The sequence below is a fragment of the Budorcas taxicolor genome, chromosome 11 (genome assembly GCF_023091745.1).
Source record: "Budorcas taxicolor isolate Tak-1 chromosome 11, Takin1.1, whole genome shotgun sequence".
Classification (NCBI taxonomy): domain Eukaryota; kingdom Metazoa; phylum Chordata; class Mammalia; order Artiodactyla; family Bovidae; genus Budorcas; species Budorcas taxicolor.
Genome location: NC_068920.1, coordinates 165,945,454 through 165,962,015, shown reverse-complemented (window position 1 = coordinate 165,962,015; position 16,562 = coordinate 165,945,454). Strand labels below are relative to the sequence as shown.

The 16,562-nt window shown below is 56.7% G+C and overlaps 1 protein-coding gene across 1 annotated transcript in view; it reads right to left on the bottom strand.

Moving 5' to 3' along the window:
- CACNA1B (calcium voltage-gated channel subunit alpha1 B) overlaps positions 1-16,562 on the bottom strand; it is a 204,997-nt gene that overhangs the window by 116,432 nt on the left and 72,003 nt on the right. Inside the window, exons 8-12 of the mRNA XM_052647676.1 lie at positions 16,261-16,376; positions 15,863-15,919; positions 14,731-14,820; positions 4,500-4,709; positions 511-623 (exon numbers count right to left, since the gene is read on the bottom strand). Of these exons, the coding sequence (XP_052503636.1) occupies positions 511-623; positions 4,500-4,709; positions 14,731-14,820; positions 15,863-15,919; positions 16,261-16,376 (586 nt within the window). The remainder of the gene's footprint in view (positions 1-510; positions 624-4,499; positions 4,710-14,730; positions 14,821-15,862; positions 15,920-16,260; positions 16,377-16,562) is intronic.

Genomic DNA, 16,562 nt, shown 5'->3' with positions numbered 1-16,562 from the left:
TGAGCCTCAGAAGCACCTGCCTTCCAGGTCTCCCGCACTACAGAGGCTGCTGAAGGGACCCGGGACCACTGCTCCCCTCCGGCCTCCCAGGAAAATCGGGCACATGTGTCCAGGCCTGCCCAGGCCAGACCTGCAGGATGGGCTCAGGACCACAGCCTCCTTGAGCCTCCATGGGATAGCAGCAACACATTTAAAACATCGCCTACCAAGCACAGAGGAGGCCACAGAGGCTTGAGCTGACCTTGGGACCACAGACACGTCAGGACGGGAATGAGGCTGCCCCGTGGCCGACTCCCGCACCGGTAAGGACCGGGCCAGGACAGGCCTCCCCTGTCGGCAGGCTGCCTTTCCTACTGGGGGCATCAGTCCCCCAACCCAGGGACTGTGCTCCAGACCCCAGCTCACACTGGGTATGGCATCGTGGGGGCGGGCTGCGTGTGCTCTCAGGCCAGGACACGGTGGGCCCACCTGGACCCACAGCAGGCATCCCTGATGAGGAGGCTTACTCACCCCAAAATCGAAGCAGTTGAAGGACGACCGGAAGTAGCTCCTGGGCCCCAGGCCGTACATCTTCAGGGACATCTCTGTGAGGAAGAGACCCAGGAAAACAAACTCTGCAAAGTCTAGGAGAAGCCGGAGAAGAGGGGGGTTAGCTCGCGGCCTCCTCCCGCCTGGCTCAGTCCAGACCGGAGGACACCAGACCTCTGGGCCGATCCAGGGGGCAGCTTCCAGGCCTGGTCTGCGGCTCTGAGCTCCAGCCTCAGCCCAGGACAAAGCAGCGAGCAGAGAGGACGTGACGCAGAGAGGTGCTCCTTCCAGCTTGCAGGCGAGTGCCCAGGCTCCCAGGACCAGGTTCAGGAGTGAGCTCTGGGTCAAGGGCCCAAGTCTCCCAGGGGACTTAGGTGGTCAGGCAGGAGGCGCCCAATCCCCCGGAGATGCTGGACGGCCTTGGGCCCTCCCTTCTCCTTTCAGTGTCACTCCCTGACCCACACTCCGACTGCAACTGGAGTCCCTCTGCGAGGACCCTGGGCCAGAGCGCCAGTTTCTCTGCAAGGGCCTCCCTGACCCTCTTGGACTCACAGCACCATGTTTGGTTTTAACTCTGTTCACAGGCTCACCCCACTAAAGGCAAGCATCCTTACCACCTAACACCCCCAGACCCCCACAGTACGAGTCTCCCAGGAGGCACCCACACTTGCTAGGGGCCCTGGGGAGTCACACAGAGACCCCTGTGGGTGTGGTGCCTTCAACTTCCTGCAGGCTGGGCCCAGCAGGTGGCTGTGGTGAGCAGGGCCCGCTTCAGCCCAGGGATCCTGCCGCTGGTGGTGCTGACCCTGCTGCAGGGCTGAAGGGAGGCCACACTGGACCCGAGGGTCATCCTGGGAATTCAAGGCCCAGAGACACTACTCCAACCCAGCCTAAGGGGAGAACAAGCAGGGTCAGAGCAAGAAGAACAGTCCAGAAGCTGTCTGAGACCGCAGACTGCAGGAGACACAGCCAAGCTTAGCCCCTGACTGGCTGGCCAAACCAGGAATTCCAGGAATCAGAACAAGGTCGCTGTTTTTCATCCTCTGCCCAAAGCTGGAATCCATGCATCATTTCAGAGTGAGCCAAAGGCACTGTGGCCTCTGACCTGGGGCCAGGGAAGCAGAGCAGGAAGGGCAGAGCCCCCACAGGGGGTCAGGGGCACAGGGGTCCAGTCACCAGGCAGCCACCCGCCCGGCGGCCCCAGGGCCTCTGGCAGCCAGACTGGCTGGGGGACTGGCCCTCAAGAAGCTTCTGTTCAAACAGAAGGTGGAAGAGAGGGTCACGCACGTCCTGCCCTCCGTGCACACCTGAGACTGTTCTCCCCCAGGTGCTGCACAGACACACAGGCCTCCCCAGGCAGCTCTGCAGCAGCTGAGACCCCCAATGAGCAAAGACACCAGTTCCACTGCCCACTGGGCAGCGTGCCTCACAGAAGTGTGATGGTTCATACAGCCCAGGAAGGTCTCAGGTAGGCGACCCAGGTACATGGACAATCACCACCTGCCTGGCCTCTGAAGCCAGTCCAAACGCCAGCAGGGTACCCGAGCCGTGCCCAGGATGAGTAAGGCGATGGCACAGCAGCCCTCCTGGAGAAGCCATGTGACGGCTGTGCCCTGAGTCCAGCTTGGAACATGAGCCCCTCGGCCCCTGCACTCCAGGGCCTCACGAGGGGAGCTCAGGTCTTGGAAGCAGAGACCGCAGAGACAGGGCCCCTAGCTGCCCCACCCAGACCTTGGAGCTGAAGCTACCCAGTGGCCCGTCTTGCTCCCCTTTATTGGAACCAGCCCAGGAAGTGCTGAAAGGGAAGCTCTCCAAGAAAGGGGGCACCTGGAACACAGCCTCCACAACATGCCCACTACCCTCAGCTTCATATGCTCAGCCTCCCCTCAGAGGCCAAGAAAGGGCGTCCACATGTTCCCTCCTAAAGTACTCATTCAGCCTGCGGGCCCTTGCGCTGCCCTGAGCTGGCCCCAGAGACAGCTGACCCCTCCCTCCAGGAGGTCATGGGCTCAGGGAGCAGGCAACTACGCTATAGTGTCTGCGCTGTAACAGGAAGACAGCAACTGTGGGGACAGAGGGCCAGGGGAGAGGGTGGCCAGGTCCGTCCGGCCAGGCCCAGGGGTTCACGGCATGACAGCATCCACTCTCAGGCCCCCTTCACCATCTGGGCATCAGTCTCGGGGTCCTTAGTGCCTTGGGGGTGGTGCATTTGACAGGCGGACAGCGAGGTACATGGCCAGCCTCAGGCCAGGGCCCCATAGTGAGCTCTGATGAAGGGGGCTCTCCTAAAGGGAGCCCCCACTTCTGCCTCTGCCTCCTGCAAGGCCTGCCCTCCCGGGCTGGGTCAGCCCACCTCAGCTTCAGCCCAGCACTGAGCAGATGCCTCCAGACCCAGCAAAGGCCACCCTTCCCTCCAGCCATTTTCCCCGGGGGATGCTGATGAATGCAGGCGTTTCCAGGAAACCACAGAGAAGATGAGGCAGTGAGGGGGCAGATTTGCAGCCAGGGACGCCTGCGGCCCGGCCAGCACCTAGGCACTTCCAGCCTCATGCTCCTGACATCAGACACGCAACCAGGCCGTGCAGGCCCCCTCCAGCCCACTCACTGGGCAAATCTCCAGGAAACAGGAGCAACCGCAAGACAGACTGGGTACCACCGGCTTCTTGTAGGAAGAAAAGGCCTAGCTAGGAAGCCCCAGGGAGCAGCCACACCACTGCCCGAGTGAGGAGGAAGCCCTGTCTCCCCAGCCCCTGCCCAGCCCCCAAGGGTGGGATATCGCAGCCCGAGGACTCAAGGAGACATTGAATTCAGTCCCAAGCCAGGTCCCACACCAAACCGTGGGCCCAGGACACGTGAATCAGGGGCAGGGCACCCGGCTCAGTGCACACACTTTGGTTCCCTAGCCTGCCCTCCCCACCTGGGAGCCAGCCGGGGCCCCTCCTGCTTCTCCTCTCTCTGCCCTTTCCCATGCCAGCAATGGATTGCAATCGAAGTCTGGGAAAAGCCTGGAGCCAGCCCCCAACACAGCCCTCCCCACCCACATTTTCGGGTGCCCGGGGGGGCCATCCATCCAGAGCCCTAAAGAGCCCAGCAGCAGCAGCCCAGCCTCGCGGTCAGAGCTGCCCAGGCTCTGTGCGGCTGGCCTGCTGGGGGCCGGGACTGGGAGCCAGGAGGGTTCTCTGGAGGAAGGCTTTCCTGGGCGTCTAGGCGGCTGCACGCATACAGGGAGAGGGAGATGGAGGGAAGAGAGGGAGGCACGTGCGGAAGCCCAGAGCAGGCTGTCTCCAGATCAGCCACTAACACGAGTGGCTGACCCAGGGAAGGGGTGGGAGGGGCCCCTGACTGCAGGACAGAAAGCATTCATACAGCGTCTCTGGAGGGCTCGTGAGGCAAAACGAACAAGCAAGCCCTTTTGTTGCACATGCCCTGCAGCGCCATTGGGTGTGAAGGAACCTGGTCCCTGGGAAGGGGCCTCAGCTCTTCACGTCCTTGGAACTATAACCAGGGCCAGACAGGTCACGACCCAGAGCCCCTGCTGTGTCCTGAGGCTCATGGACACGTTTGCAATAATCCCTGGTCAAGGACACGTCCAGATCCAACCAACCAAGAAGAAAAACGGAAACAACTGGAAGAGCCCTGGGAGACCCCTGGGAACCAAGACTCTCCTCAGGGATCCAGGGCAGACGGACCCCTTAGCTCGAGGGTCGAAAGCCCGTAGGGCAGGAGACATCGTCCCGGTTCCCCAGACCCCTCACTAGTTTCCCACTACACCGACGGACGGGGTCTAACCAGACCAGCCCAGCCTCCTGGAACCTGGGCCCAGGCCTGGGCACATCAGGCCTCCAGCAGAGACCCCCGGGGCACTGTGGTCGGCACAGGGGTCCTACCCAGGGCACCCCAATGCCACAGGCTGCGGGCTGGAAGTGTTCCCGAGGAGGTGGGCCCCGGGAGGGCTGGGCCCAGCTACGTACACAGAGCCGTGGTGAGCCGCTGGGGCTGCTGGTAGTGCACGATGGCCACGCACAGCGTGTTCAGGGCCACCACGCACAGCACTGCCCAGTAGAAGCTCTGGGCCTTCACCAGGCGCCGGATGAAGAACCGGAACATCTTCTCCTTCCTGCGGAAGTATGACGAGCTCTCCGTCTTCCCGCTCTTGAGACTGGCTCGGGCGAAGGGGGACCCTGCAGGAACAGGGCCTCGCTGAGGGTGTGGGGGACCACTGGGCCCCAGGACACACTCTCCCTCCGCCAGTGTGAGCCCTGCAGACGCACCCTCCAGGACGTGTGTCCCCCACCCACAAGGACACTTGCTCTGGCCTGGCTCAAGGCACCAGCTTCCATCTCGGGTACCGTGTGCGTCAGATCCACTACCAACATTGGGCTAAAGGGCCCTGCGCCCCTGGAGTGGCTCCTGGCCACACCCCTGCTTCACAAACGAGGGAACCAAGTGCCGGGGCGGTCTTCCTAGCTGCAGGGCCCTGGCTGGGCAGGCCAGTGGTCCCCAGCGCCCCAGCTGCCTCACAGCAGGGCAGTCCCCATGCTCCCAGGGCACTCTGATTCCTGGCGTTACCTGGGGAGCCCTCCTGCTTCTGGCCCTTCCTCCCTCCATAGCTCCGGGGCCAAAAGCCACTGACCGCCTGCTTTTCTAGCAGTTGCCTTGGAACACAGCCTAGCTCCTTCATCTGTGTCTGGCCTGGCTGCAGACTCTGGCCCACAGAGCCCAGAAAGTCTGCCCAGGAAGCTGCTTCTCTGCCCCGACTCACCCGCCAGACCCAACTGCCCTCTCCCACTCCCATGCCCACAGCGCCTGCACTGCCCCCCAAGGGGAGTGCCTTCCCCCCGGCTCCTTCTCAGCTCCGAGGCCACCCTTCTCTAGGCTCCAGTAACAGGCCTCAGCGCCCCAACAATCACACCCTTGTGCCAACTGCACCGCGTGGGCTTCGCAGTCTGTTCTTTGCCCGAGCCCCAGATCAGACTGAGCTCTGGGGGGCAGGGCTCCCCTCTGCACCCCCAACCCCTGGTGCCATGTGACAACGGCATGAGCGGGCGTCATGGGTGCCTGGGGGCTCTGAGTGCCCCCAAGTGCTCAGACACAGGCGGCTCGGAACTCCTGGCCTAGCTGCAGCCCCTGGGGAAGAAGCACGGAGCATGCTACACAATGGTGGGCGTGTTTGCACAGGGGGGTGTGTGTGCAGACTCAAGAGCATTTTCAGGCTGGTGTCTTCTTGGATTCACTAAATGAAGATGGGCCGAGGCCTCTGGAGCAGCTACATCACACAGAGAGACACTGTGCACCAGACACAAGGCGGGTCCTGAGGAGCACCTGTCAGTCAGCCCTTGTCCGGGTGAGCAGGGCCCTAACGGGGAGTTCCCAGCACTCTAGAGGCCACACCCACACCCCATCCTCACCTGCGGAAGGCGCTGTTCCAGCACAGCCTCTGGCTGAGCCAGGACACACCCCCCAGTCCGTGACCTGACACCAGCCAATGCCGGGTCCTCGTGACTGGCTCATCCAACACGGCCTCTTGGCCAACCTTGCCAAGGGCTGCAAAATGCCAAGGCCACAGCCAGACACACCCACTCCCTCCTCCAACACAGCCATGGGGCAAAGAGGGAAGACAGGGACCCAGTACAGGCAAGGAGAGGCCTGCACACAGGCAGAGCCCGCACAGACCCACTGGGGACCCACACACTCAGGATCCCCAGACACTGCCGTTTAGAAACAGTCACACACATGTGCTGCCCAGCACACCCCAATGCTGACCACACCCCCAAAGACACACTCTGATTCACACAGGCGCACACCTGCGATCACACACAGGCCCACTCTGGGAAGGCAGGTCAAGAGAACATGTGACTCGAGAAAGCACTTTGTGCACACACGTGGCCGGTAGGACAAGCAACACACTCTCCAGGGAGACTCCCTGCTGGACAAGCCCCGTGAGGCCAGCTGGCTGCGCCCAAAGAGGGCCTCAGGGCTGCTGTCCTCTCACACCCCGGGACCGGGGGCCTCAGGGTGTCCCGGGCTGGGTCCCTGAGGACAGGCGGCGCTTCCCACGAGCAGCGCCTGTATGCTCACAGCAGCTCTGGCGAAAGGGGGGGTCTGCAGTAGAAGTGAAAATGTGTTACAGTCAGAATCCCTGCCTTGGGCGCAGACCTGCAACATCAGGGCTTCTAGGCTTTGTGCGTTTTCCAGGTTCCACTTAACCAGCATGTATTCTTCATGATAAAAAGGCTTTTTCCACAAAAAACACACATCTTCGAGCTGGGGGGCAGCTGAGAATGAGTGAACTATGACTGGCAGCAGAATCAAGCCCCCGTTAGGGTGGCGTGGGTGCCTGTGCACATGTGGGGTCTGTGCACTAACCCAGGCAGGGTCTCATTAGTCAACATAATGTCTGCGCCAGCCCCGCTGAGCACCATCCCTTCGACGACTGCCCTGAGCGGGGCACAGAAACACCGGGCAACCGTGACCTGCCCCTGCCCCCACCACCCTACCAGGGCACAGGCACAGATCACAGGTGACAGGCAGGCAGCGCAGGACGCCTTCCTGCTTAGCGGCTGCATGCCTTGGTGTGGGAGGCAGAAGTGACGTGGACTGGACGCCAGGCACGTGGCCATGCACCCTGTCCGCCCGACAGGCACATGGTTGGCACATCCTCGCAGCCGAAGAGTCCTCACTGGTAACAGATACGGGGTCTCACAGGGTTCTGGGGGTTAAGGAAAACCATGCAGGCTGGCCCATCGGGCCTCAACCAGCAGCCAGCATGGAGCTGCGGGGAACCCAGGAGGTGCCAGGCCCTGTACCCAGACCCGAGGGAAGCAGACCACCTGAGGCCCCGAGTGCAAGGAGCCCCGTGGGCTCTGCTGGGGACTTGGAGCAAAGTCTGCAGGGTCCCAGGTATGGCGCAGAGCCAGAGCAACCAAAATGAAGCCAAGAGAGGAAACGAGACTCCTCCCAAGTCATCCAGCAGATGAGAGGAAAGACGCTCACTCTAAAACGCAAACTAGGAGCCTGAAGATGCAGCAGAGCCATGTCTTAGGTAAACAGATACAGGAAATATAAGGAGAAAGAAATCAAAGGAAAAGGCTGAGAGACACAAAGGAGCAAAGGAAGCGGAGACACAAAGTAACGGGAATTCCAGGAGCAAAGAGAAAAAGGAAAGGAGGTTAAATACCTGAACAAATGGAAAAAAACATTCCTCGAGTAGGGAGACCTGAGCTGCAGGCCGAGAGGCCCCCTGGGCTTCAGACCCCAGGCAGAGGGCACTCCAGGAGGGGCCGTATCTGCAACCAGGACGCTAGGAACAGGGCAGTGACCCCCGCAGAATGAGAGAGAACAAGAGAGAACACAGCAGCAGAGGCTCTCTCGTCAGGAGAACCACAAAGGGCGCCTGAGCCTGTGCAGAAGCCAGTCACCCGCCTACACGCCGCCTAGCGGGCGCCAAGAGACAGCCGAGCCAAGACAGAGCGGAGCCCGCGGGCCCGGCGACCCCAGAGGAGACAGCACCCACGCGGCCGCTCGGTGGGAAGGCCGAGGCAGGCCCACGCCTGCCCGGGGCGACCAAGGGCCTGGTGACAGCGAGAACTAAATCCCCAGGACATCTCCCACCAGGAGTGGGGAACAAGGAGGGAAGCACTGCAGATGCTTACTGGGCTGAGGGTGGGGCAGAGAAACGCGAAATACAGCAACTCAGTTATGGAAACACTACATCTCGGTGGTAAAGAGGGTAGGAAAACACAAAGACAGTAAAGAAGATGTTTCTAATTCTGGGAGCAGGGATGGAAGGTCATCATTTGTGGAACAGAAGCAGGAAGAATCGGAAATTAGCAGAGGGGAGAGCATGATGAACAGCAACCTGGTCTAAGGGAAAAGCAGGAAAGATAGAGACCACAGTATCAAACACCGACACCAAATACCAAAGGAGGAGGGGAAGAAGTCACGGATGCCGACCCTTACAGTAAGCAGAGGCAGGCTGGACTCCCCCATTAGGAACAAAGACCACAAGGCTGGGTTAAAAAAAAAAAAAGCAAAACTCAGTTACATGTTGTTTGTAAGAAGAGCACTGAAAATACTTAATATCATAAAGAGTTGAAAATGAAAGGAAAAGCAAAGATACCAAGAATGCGAACTAAAACCCAAAAATAATGGCAGCAATGAAAAGTAAGACGTTTGCTGTCAGACAAGGGATTGTCCAGTGGAGGCAGTGAATGGACAAAGAAGGTTCTGTGTGATGATGGAACACACGACTCACACAGAAGAGGTAACAGCCATAGAAATATACAGCGGCCAAACGTGTAAACAGAAGCCACGAGAGATACACAAGGGAGCGTCACGAAAACGCAAACCAAAACCACGAGAGATACACAAGGGAGCGTCACGAAAACGCAAACCAAAACCACAAGAGATACACACGGGAGCGTCACGAAAACGCAGCTCAAGGCCACGAGACTTACCACCTCACATTTGTCAGGGTGGCTACTTCCAAAGAGACAGAAGACAATGTTGGTGAGAACATGGGAAACCTAGACCTTCATGCTCTGTTGATGGGAACGTAAATGGAGGGCCGCACTGTGGCTCCTCCACAGTGAAACTGAAACCACCTGATGGCCCAGCAAGCCGGCTGCTGGGGAGACCGCCTCTATCTCTGTCTCCCGATCTTGGGCTTCCCGGGTGGCAGCAGTGGTGAAGAATCCACCTGTCAACGCCGGGGACATACGAGGTGCGGATTCAATCCCTAGGTTGGGAAGATCCCCTGGAGGAGGGCAGACAACCCACTCCAGTGTTCTTGCCTGGAAAATCCCACGGACAGAGGAGCCTTGCAGGCTGCAGTCCACAGGGCCACACAGAGTCGGACACGGCTGAGCGTGCATCTGCATCTGCAGAAAGAAAGGGCTCCAGAGTAACTGGACCCCGAATCTTGAAGAGATCTGAGCTCTCCCATGTTACCTGCAGCACAATCCACAACAGGTAAGACATGGAAACAGCCCACTGCCCACCGACAGCTGAGTGGACAGAGAAAATGCGGTCTGTATGCACCACAGAACACTCTTCAGCCTAATAGAGAAGGGAACTCGGCAATATGTACCCACATGGAGGGGCCTTGAGGGTGCCATGCCAAGGGAAATGAGCTACATTCAGAAAGACAAACGCTTCGTGAATGACTGCACGCAGATGAGGGATCTAAACCAGTGAAATTCATTAAACCAGAGACAGGACAGTGGTGACCAGTGGGGCTGGAGGGCTGTGAACAGGACCAGGGTGCCAGTGAAGCGGGATGGACAGGTTCTGCAGACCTGCTGCCCAGCGCAGCACCTGTGGCCAACAGCAATCCACCACACACCTGAAATGTAAGAGGATGGGTCTCATGATGTGCTCCGATCACACACACACACACACACACACACACACAATTTTAAGAAAAAAATACAAAAGAAACTCATTAATAAAAAATGAAGTGGGAATGTTCTAAACACCTCTTTCAGAACTGAACAGATTTAGGAGATAAAACATAAAGACCTAAAGAACTGGAAAACACAATCAACAAACTTGACTTTGAGACACACTTACACCCTGATAACTCTCAAAAGTGGAGCGTACACAGAGCATGCTTCTGTCAATGAAACTTTCTAAAGTCAGTCATGAAGTTGGAATCTGAAAACTTCTAAATATAGAGATTTACTGGCCACATTTCCCAATCATTATCTGATAAAATTAGACATAATAAAAAGATGGTCAAAATATTGCTGCTTATAACTCAGAAGCACATTCCCAGATAAATTTTGCCTCAAGAGGAAAGTAAAAAAATTGTTGTCTGGAAACCAGTACAGAGGGGAATTCATAACAAAGCTCTGTGCAGAGGGAAACACGCAGCCTTAACTGCTTTCACTGTTAAAGAAGAAAGAAAAAAGAACAAGTTATACATTTTAAGAAATCAGAAAAATAATAATAGAATAAATCAAATAAAGTAGAAAGATAAACCTAATAATGACTAAAAATAACAATAATAAAAATGAAAACAAAAAAATAAGGAAATCTACAATCTGTTTATTTTAAATCATCATTAATACATACTAAGCTTACATGATCCTAATTAAGAAATTAGAAATCGAAGATAAATATACTGACAACCAGGAAAAAGCAAAACCAAACTTGACACAGTCTAGCTGGTCTCAGAGCTTTAAACGCCTTCTGCAGCCGGAATGCCAGCCCCTAACACACAGAGTGCCCAGCTGACACCCCACTGCATCTCCAACGTGCATCTCAAACTCAACACAAACTCGGAACCAAATTCTAGTCATTGTCCCCCAAAAGGCATGGGTTTCCAGTCCCACCCTCCTGGGCAGGGCTCCTCTGTGGACACTCCCTGCAGAGCTGTCCTTGATGTCTCTCTCTGCCTTATCTCCACGTCTGACTCATCAGAAATCCTGTGGGCTTGTCCTCAAGATAGATCTAGAATCCAAATGCTTAGTACCCCCACCCCCAGCACTGGGGTCCTCACAGCAGCCCTTGACCTGGTCCTGCCCTGCCCTCTCTGCATGGCGGGCAGTCTTCAGCACCCTCCTGCAGCCAGATGCCACCCTCCTCTGCAAACCACCACGGCTAGCAGAGTCCACACTGGGCTCCAGACCCCCCGGCGCTCTCGTTTCCTCCCCCGCTGCCCCAGCCCTCCACTCTGCTCCGACCACACTGGCCTCCTGGACTGCCTCCAGGTCCTCTCACCTGTCTGGGGAAGTTCTGTGTCCTGGTAAGTTCACCTGCTCATTTCTTCAGCTTTTTACTCAAAGGTGACCTTCTCAAGGCCTGTTGTAGCCACTCTATTTAAAACCCCTACATCCTCAGACCCTTTGAGCCCCCTCTTTCTCTACCTTTTTCCTTTTCACACCTAGCACTGGAATGGAAACTCCAAAGATGAAGGCTTCTGAATCTTGTTCAATGCTATAGCCCAATGCCTCAGGCACCTCCCAACACATCTGGGCACTTAGTATCTGTTGAGTGAATGGACCAGCAAAGAACTGAATGAAGGAGAGATGAGAACACAAGAGAACTCCACATGCAGTTCTATAGAAACAAGCTTGAAAGGCAACAAAATGGAATATTTCCGGACAAAATGCAACACTGGTCCATACTCTTTTCCCTGGTGGCCCAGACGGTAAAGAACCTGCCTGCAACGTGCAAGGCCGAGGCCCAGTCCCCGGGTTGGGAGGGTCCCCTTGAGAAAGGAGTGGTTACCCACTCCAGCATTCTTGCCTGGAGAATGCCATGGACAGAGGAGCCTGGCAGGCTACAGTCCATGGGGTCACAAAGAGTCAGACACGACTGAGCGACTAACACATTCTTTTCATTTCTTAGCTAGATGGGTTCACATTTTTATTTTACCTTTAAAGAAAATATAATTTAGGTGTCATTTAAACTATTCCAAGCTACAGGAAAAGATTTTTTACCTCTCTAATTCATTTTACAAAATCATAATAAAAACTTTTTTAAAAAACTTTAGGTAAAATTAGAATAGAGGGACCATTTAAATATTAACACTCACTATAAATTTGAAAAAAATTAAAATTCAGATCCACAATCTATATTGGTCTCCTGTTAACAAACACAAACAACCCAACAGAAAAGCGAACAGTACGTGAAAAGTCACCAACACCCAAATTCAAATGGGAAAGAAACACTTAAAAAGAGGTTCAAAATCACCAGTAGTGAGTGAAATGAGAATTAAAATTGCCAGAAAATACCACCTTATAATCATCAAATTCCCCTCAAACTGGGAAAAGTCAAGACTAGCTGCAACCTCCAGGCAGGACGAGAACAGAGGTGTTCCTGCACTGGGATGAATGTGTGGTCACAGACCCTCTGCACAGCGGGCAGCGGCCGCCCTGGGAGGTGCCAGCACAGCCTCCCTGCAGCAGCCCTGCTCCTGGGACCCAGCCCACGGGGGCGAAAGCTCTGCTGAGCAAGGACAGACGTTTAAGCAGCTGATCGCAGGGCAGCGGACAGCACGCCAGGGACGCTGTGAGCGCCGTACAGGAGTAGACCCTAATCAGACCAGCTGGTCAGGGCGGGCGCGTTCCAAAAGGCACCGACAGGGAAATTTTGTATGAAACTGTTCGGCCAAAAAAGGTCCCTCTAGTCAAGGCTATGGTTTTTCCAGTGGTCATGTATGGATGTGAGAGTTGGACTGTGAAGAAAGCTGAGCGCCGAAGAATTAATGCTTTTGAACTGTGGTGTTGGAGAAGACTCTTGAGAGTCCCTTGGACTGCAAGGAGATCCAACCAGTCCATTCTAAAGGAGATCAGTCCTGGGTGTTCACTGGAAGGACTGATGCTAAAGCTGAAACTCCAGTACTTTGGCCACCTCATGCAAAGAGCTGACTCATTGGAAAAGACTCTGATGCTGGGAGGGATTGGGGGCAGGAGGAGAAGGGGACGACAAAGGATGAGATGGCTGGATGGCATTGCCGACTCAATGGACGTGGGTTTGAGTAGGCTCTGGGAGTTGGTGATGGACAGGGAGGCCTGGTGTGCTGCAATTCATGGAGTCACAAAGAGTCAGACACGACTGAGCGACTGCACTGGACTGAACAGGAACTAGATGTCTGTAAAGTGAAAAAACCCCAGAAGTCCACAGCATGTGTGTGTGTGTGTGTGTGTGTCTGTGTGTGTGTGTGTGTGTGGTAAGGGGGGCTTCAGTTCAGTTCAGTTGAGTTCAGTCGCTCAATCGTGTCCGACTCTTTGTGACCCCATGAACCGCAGCACGCCAGGCCTCACTGTCCATCACCAACTCCCGGAGTCCACCCAAACCCATGTCCAGCAAGTCAGTGACGCCATCCAACCATCTCATCCTCTGTCATCCCCTTCTCCTCCTGCCTTCAGTCTTTCCCAGCATCAGGGTCTTTTCCAATGAATCAGTTCTTCACATCGGGTGGCCAAACTATTGGAGCTTCGGCTTCAGCATCAGTTCTTCCAATGAGTATTCAGTATTGATTTCCTTTAGGATGGACTGGTTGGATCTCCTTGCAGTCCAAGGAACTCTCAACAGTCTTCTCCAACACCACAGTTCAAAAGCATCAATTCTTCAGCACTCAGCTTTCTTCACAGTCCAACTCTCACATCCATACATGAGCACTGGAAAAAACATAGCCTTGACTAGACGGACCTTTGTTGGCAAAGGAATATCTCTGCTTTTTAGTATGCTGTCTAGGTTGGTCATAACTTTCCTTCCAAGGAGTAAGCGTCTTTTAATTTCATGGCTGCAATCACCATCTGCAGTGATTTTGGTGGTGGGGGGTGGGAGGGTGGTATGAGTGTTATCTGAGATGAGCATCTAGAAATGGGAAGGATAAACCCCAAACTACTGACATGGGCTTACTGAGGACAGAGAATGGGAAGTATAAATAGATAAACAAATACACAAATGACTTATTAGAGAGCTCAGTCTTCCAAATGTAACAATATAATGGGAAGCAGCTCATTCAACTCAAGTCCACTAGGGACCGCTGGAGATCAAGGAGGTGCAGTCTGGACCTGACTTGGTGCCTGTAATGCGAAGTGGTCATTGCCAAGTACACCCCCTCCCCATGCTGCCAAAGGTGGAGGCCCAGGGCCGGGTCCTCCTTTCCCACAGAATGCACAACCTCAGGGCATTCAATGGGAAAGGCCCAGGCACTTCAAGGTGCTAGGATTCTGGCACCAGGCTTAGAGGAAGGGGACTAAAAAGATGAAAGAACCAGGCTTCCCTTTCACTCTTTGAGAAGCAGGGGATGAGGCCAAGGCCTCAGAGGCAGCAGACCCAAGGAATATGGGAGACACACAGAGCTTACAAGAGAGATAAAAGAAACTTTCAGTCCCTACAGCAGCGACGCACGCAGTCCGCAGCCTCGGGATGTGCCAGAGGCCTCCAGTCCACACAGGACAGCAAAGCCAAGAACAGCCAGCCGGGAGCCAGCAGTGTGCTGAACTGAAGGAGCAAGAGGCAAAGAAGAACTCCAGGAGCCATGCGCGCAGCCCACCTCAAGGCCTGGCCCCAGGAAGACATCTCTGCGCCAGGTGCCCTCCCTCCTGCTGTCTGGCAGACACACCAACCTGGGGCTGGCCGACTGACTTGGGGCGGGGGACGTTGGGGAGGGAGGGAAGGAGGAGAGCCAGGGTGGCGAGGAGGGAGCGGGCGCGCACCCCGCACAGCACACCCCCGCAGACTCACCCACAGCACAGAGGTCTGCAGAGCGGCCCTCTCCCTCCTCCGCATGGATCAGGTCATTTCGGCTCCTCTTGGCGGCTGCTCTCTTCAACACTGCTTTAGGCAAAGGGTGCGCAGATGGCGTGAGTGCAGCCCGGCTGGCCGATCTGCCTCAGGGCTGGGCTGTCTCCCAGTTGCCCACTCCCTAATCTCCAGGAACCAGCAGCCTCTGCAGATCCCCCCTCCTGAAGCCAAGGCTGGTGGCAGGAAGGATGACGCCTGGCCCCCATGGCCCCTCTCGGTCCTCAGAGCAAAAGGGACAAGGGATTTTGGGGTCCTGCTTGTCCTTCTCTCCATGATGATGTCCGTGGGGAGGCCTGGCTACCATGGGGACCAGGACACTTCCAAGCAGGGCAAGGCCAGGGCTGTAGCCGGCTGCCCCAGCAGCCCGCACTCCGAGGGCAGGTGAGACAAGAGAGATGAGCTCAAGGCCGCAGGGGAACCAGCGAGACTGCTCAGGCCCCAGGTGTGGGCCCCGCAAGGCCATGGCACCCCGTCGGGCCCCATCCTGAGCAGCGGGCACGAAGACGGCAGCCTTCCTTCCTGCCGCTGGGGCTGCGCTCGCCCTGTCCCCGCTCTGGGGCCCCATGTTGCACTAGGGGTCTTCCACGGCAAGCTGGGGCCAGAACCATCCGGAGCCCTGGGGTCAGACACGGCTTGGTTTAAAACCGCAGCCTTCTAGAAGCAGTGCGGTCCCCCTGAATTTTCTAGGATGATTTGAAACGAGCTGAGGAAGACTGAGGGACTGGATTTTCACTTCTGTTTCACTGTAACAGAGGCACCTGTGAATTCACACAGTCACGAGTCCGCCGCCGTGCTGGACCACATGGCTCTCAGGCAGTGCTGTGAGCACAGGCTCCTGAGGCCCTGGGCTGAGCCCACTGCGGGCTACACCCACTCTGGTCAGGGCCCACAGCTCCCCAGGAGCATCCGGCTGACCGCCACGTGCTGCTGACCCACACAGAGCCTGCCTCCGACACGCAGGCACCCGGCAGAGCAGAGGCGTCATGCCTCACATGCAAGCGCATGCGTGCCTTGGCCCAGTGGCCCCCAAAGCCCAGAGGCCAGGCAGAGAGCACTGACGGCAGCCACCTACCATCCAGAGGGGACTTCTCCTCCGCGTTCTTGTCCTCCTCGGCCAGCATGACTTCCTCTGCGAGCAAGACACAGCCTCAGGCCACAGCCCTCCCGTGCCCACCCCTGACGAGGGCTCGTTCCCCAGAAACACAGCAGAATGGAGGCGAGGCCCTGCCTGCTTGGCCTTCCCACTTCCAGAAGCCACTGTGGCCACGGCTGAGCTCATCCCACTGAGTCAGAGCCCTTGGTGTGTCCCACAGACAGGGTGCCATGAAGAGGGCCTGGCTTGCTCCCCCCTCACGTGGCCCTCCTGCAAGCAGCCCCCACCCCAGCAGAGCTGGCTCCTGGAAGGCCCTGAAGTGGGGGCAGGGAGCCAACAGAGCCCAGGCCAGGAGCGCCACACAGCCCTGTCCTCACCGGCCTTGAAGATCCACTCCAGGTACCCGTTGAGCTCCCGCTCAATCTGCTGCTGCCGGCGGAGCTTCAGAAAGGCCCGGCGGTTCTCCACCCGCTCACGCTCCTTGGCAAACTCTCTGTGATGAGCAAAGCCAGGGCGGGAGGGAGATCAGATGGGTATAAGCTCACCTACAGGCCCTACCTGTCTAGCCAGAGACACCAGGAACCAGGAAGAGGCCGTGACAGGGGCAATGAGCCACGGGCCACCCCTCCAGGCGGCTCCCACCACCCTGGCCTCTGCCCACCTGAGCACTGACAATGCC